At 59.4% G+C, this 3,616-nt stretch overlaps 1 protein-coding gene across 1 annotated transcript; it reads right to left on the minus strand.

Moving 5' to 3' along the window:
• Positions 1-798: 798 nt before the first annotated feature.
• Positions 799-1,258, minus strand: LOC121603272 (short chain dehydrogenase mdpC-like). Its single transcript, XM_041931950.1, has 2 exons — positions 1,022-1,258; positions 799-912 (listed from the first exon to the last, which is right to left on the minus strand). Exons 1-2 carry the CDS (start codon positions 1,256-1,258, stop codon positions 799-801), a joined length of 351 nt encoding a protein of 116 aa, XP_041787884.1.
• Positions 1,259-3,616: the final 2,358 nt, after the last annotated feature.

Genomic DNA, 3,616 nt, shown 5'->3' on the forward strand with positions numbered 1-3,616 from the left:
GCTATCCATCGGACATAACGGATGAGAATGGGAACGAATCGCGCCGTTGATGTCTGAACCGGGGCGCATGGACTTCGCGAGACGTAAAGTTCCGCGAGGTAATCAATGCGGTCCGGTATCTGGTCCGTTCGGGCTGCGGCTGGCGGATGCTGCCGATCCATTTCGGACACTTGCGCACGGTGTATGGCTGGTTTCGCAAACTGGCACGACGATTCCTGTTATAGACATCTACGACGTTGAACTGATGCCCGATCGGGAACGGGCAGGTCATGAAGCGAGTCCGTTGGCTGGGGTGGTCGACAGCCGAAGGTCCTGACGGCAGACATACGGCCTCACCGCACTGGCGGCGCTGGCTCGGGTCCGAGCATCGCCGCGTGGTGCCGTGGACGAGCGTGCGGAAGGTCTGGGAGGACGAGGTCACGACGGACTTGTTCGGATTCTTGACGACGGAGCGAGCGAGGTCGTGCGGCTTATCACCCCAAGGCCCTACTGGTGGTTCTGGATACTCAGGATGAGATTGAGACGTGGTTGGCAGTGCCGTGGGAGATTGCGCGAGGCGTGCAAAGGCCCCTGCCGGGTAAAGCGGTTTGTCCTGATCGGGGAGGCCTGAGGATGTCGCATATGGGTGGACTGCGGTCTGTCTGCTTCCGGGTTCGAACGCTCAGAAGCAGACGTCTCTGCCGAGCTCGACGCTGTGCAGTATCGTTCAGCAACAAGGCCCCCTTAGGTCGCGTGCAAGCCAGGCGGCCAGTTTCGCGCAAATCGTTCGCTGAGATATTTCTAGCGGTCTCAGGTCAGTTACTTGGTGCAGTAACCGCCATTCACCAAAATAGTCTGACCGGTCATCCACCAGCCTTCGGAAACCATGAAGCGGATATAGGGAACGATATCCTCGATATCGGTCAGACCGGTCTTCGAGAATTCCGACAGCGCGGCGGCTGATTTATGGTACGCAACGCGTCGGCCCCCTCGGCCGGATAGAAGAACGGCGTATCCATCGGCCTGGGCCGATCGCGTTCACCGAAATGCCGCGCTCGCCGAATTCCTTGGACGCGGCGCGCGTGTAATGCTCGACGGGTGCCTTCGTGCCGGCATAGGCGGCATAGAACGGTGTGTAGGCCCCCAACAGCGACGTGACCAGCGTGCAAACCTTGCCATGGTCGCTGACCGACTTGCCGGCTTCCTTGAGGAACAGGAAGGCGGACTTATTGTTGATGGCATCCGCCTGATCGAACTCGGCCTCGCTGATTTCGACCATCGGCTTCTTCAGGACTTGCCACCGTGTTGATCGCAATGTCGATCGATCCCATGGCAGCAATGGCATCGGCGAACAGCTTTTCCATTGCAGCACCCGTGGTGAGGTCACCTGGAACGCGTAGGCCTTCGCGCCTGCAGCCTCGATTGCTTCGACAGTCGCGTCCGCCTCAGCCTTAGAAGACGCGCTGTTGTAGTGAACGGCCACGGCCTTCGCGCCGTTTTTGGCGAGATCGCGCGCGATGAGCCCACCGAGGTTCTTGGCACCCCCCGCGATTAGAACGTTTTGCCGCTAATGCTGTGGTCGGTCATGGAGATCTCCTCTGGTTAACCTGGGCGAATTGACGAGCAAGGTGATCCTCTCGCCGGATCAGGCCGGGAACCCTTGCGGAGCGCCGACGAATGGTGCTGCCTGAAGCCCGCCGATCGTGCTTGCGTGATCTTCCGGCGCGAGGCTTCAACGACGCTGTAATGTCAAGAAGCTATATGTTAGATTGTTTGATAAAGAGGATATTTCTGACAAGACTTGTCAGGATTTACGAACAAACCGGAGGCGACGTGGATCGTATAGAGTCGTTTCGCGTTTTCCGCCCGTGTGGTGGAAAGCGCGAGCTTTACCCGGGCAGCTGAAACTCTGGGAATGCCCCGATCTTCGTTCCGCGTGGCGGTTTCCGAGCTGGAGACCCGGCTTGGCGCGCTTCTTCTCCATCGAACACCCGCAAGGTGACCCGACGCCGGACGGCGAAGCTTCTACACTCGCTGCCTCCGTGTGATCGCCGACGTGGAGGAGGCGGAGGGCCTCTTTCGCTCCGGAACCACGAAGCCCTCGGGCAAATTACGTATCGATGTGCCAGCACGGATTGGCCGCCTGATCGTAGCCCCCGCACTACCGGCGTTTCTCGCGGAATATCCCGATATGGAAATAGCGCTCGGGGTCACCGACCGCGCCGTCAATCTGGTCGAGGAGGGCATCGACTGCGTTCTGAGGGTCGGACATTAAGCAATTCCGAAATGATTGCCCGAACGATCGGGTCGCTCTCGCTGCTGAACGTCGCAAGTCCTGCCTATCTGGCGCAACACGGACGTCCCGAAAGCCCGGACGAGCTTTCGGGCCATTTCGCCGTGAAATATGCCTCCCCTTCCCACTGGCCGCGTGGAGCCGTGGAATGGGTCGAGGCCGGTGCCGTCAAAACACGGCCGATGCAAGGGCGCGTCACGGTCAATGGTGCCGAGGCCGCCATCGCCTGTTGTCTGGCGGGCCTCGGTCTCATCCAGATCCCTGCTTACGATGTCCGCCGCCATATCCGGCAAACGATCTGGTCGAGGTCATGCCGGATCATCGGGCCGAAAACATGCCCATGACCTTGCTGTATCCGCACCGTCGCCATCTTTCCGGCCGTGTCGTGTGCAGTTGTTGCCGACTGGATCGAACGTCTCATGCGAGAAACCATCACGGGCTGAATCGAAATACACCGACCGTAAGTAGACTGAGGGTCTGCGGCTCGACATTGCGTTTCCTGACAAGGTCTTCATGTCCAGTATCTGGAACCGCCGACTGAGCGTGAAATCTCCGAAAAGACGGCGGGACCGGACTTACACCTCTTTTAAGAGGCCTATCATTTGAGGATTGCTCGGGCTCGCGCGATAGCTTGGTCGGCGGCTTCCATAGCGGCTCGAAGACCTTCGTCGTCAAAGCGCAACGGCTCAAAACGGCTAGGCGTCGGAAAGGTGGAAGCTCTTCAGTTCTGGCTCGATGCTCACGGCCTCCTGCACCGGCCGTCCGCGCTTCCCGCCCTAGCTGTCAGGTTGTGAGACGTCATTGGCGCCTACCATAACGCGATCGACTTCATTCATAATATTTGCGCTGTCCCCCTGCCTGGCAACTGCGATTTGCGGAGACGAGGGCGTTGCTTGAGCGGTCAGTCACTTTCATCGTGGTGATAGACCACCAGAACCCGTTTGTCGGCGCTGGTTGTAGGCCTGATTGAAGCAGCAGCAGGACCTCGGCCGCGACGCGGCCGTTGAAGCGCTCGACCGCCGTTGGTTTGTGGCGAATAGGCACGGGTCCGGCGCCGGTCGATACCCTGATCCCGCAGGCTTTTTCGAACGCTTCGGCAGTGAAGCACGAACCCGATCGGTCAGGACATGGGTCAACCGGAACGGAAAAAGCGGCCTTGGCGGCTGCAAGAAAGTTGACAGCATTGGCCGCGTTTTCGGCATCGTAGACCGCCAGATGCACGAAGCGCGCACAACGATCGATCGCGACATAGAGAAACCGCTTGCGGCCTTGCCGTCCTGGTTCGCAGCTTCGGCAGGTGCTTGACGTCGATATGACGTAGCCGAGGTCGTAATCCTTGAAAGT

This window comes from Anopheles merus, unplaced genomic scaffold (genome assembly GCF_017562075.2).
Source record: "Anopheles merus strain MAF unplaced genomic scaffold, AmerM5.1 LNR4000991, whole genome shotgun sequence".
NCBI classification, from domain to species: Eukaryota; Metazoa; Arthropoda; class Insecta; order Diptera; family Culicidae; genus Anopheles; species Anopheles merus.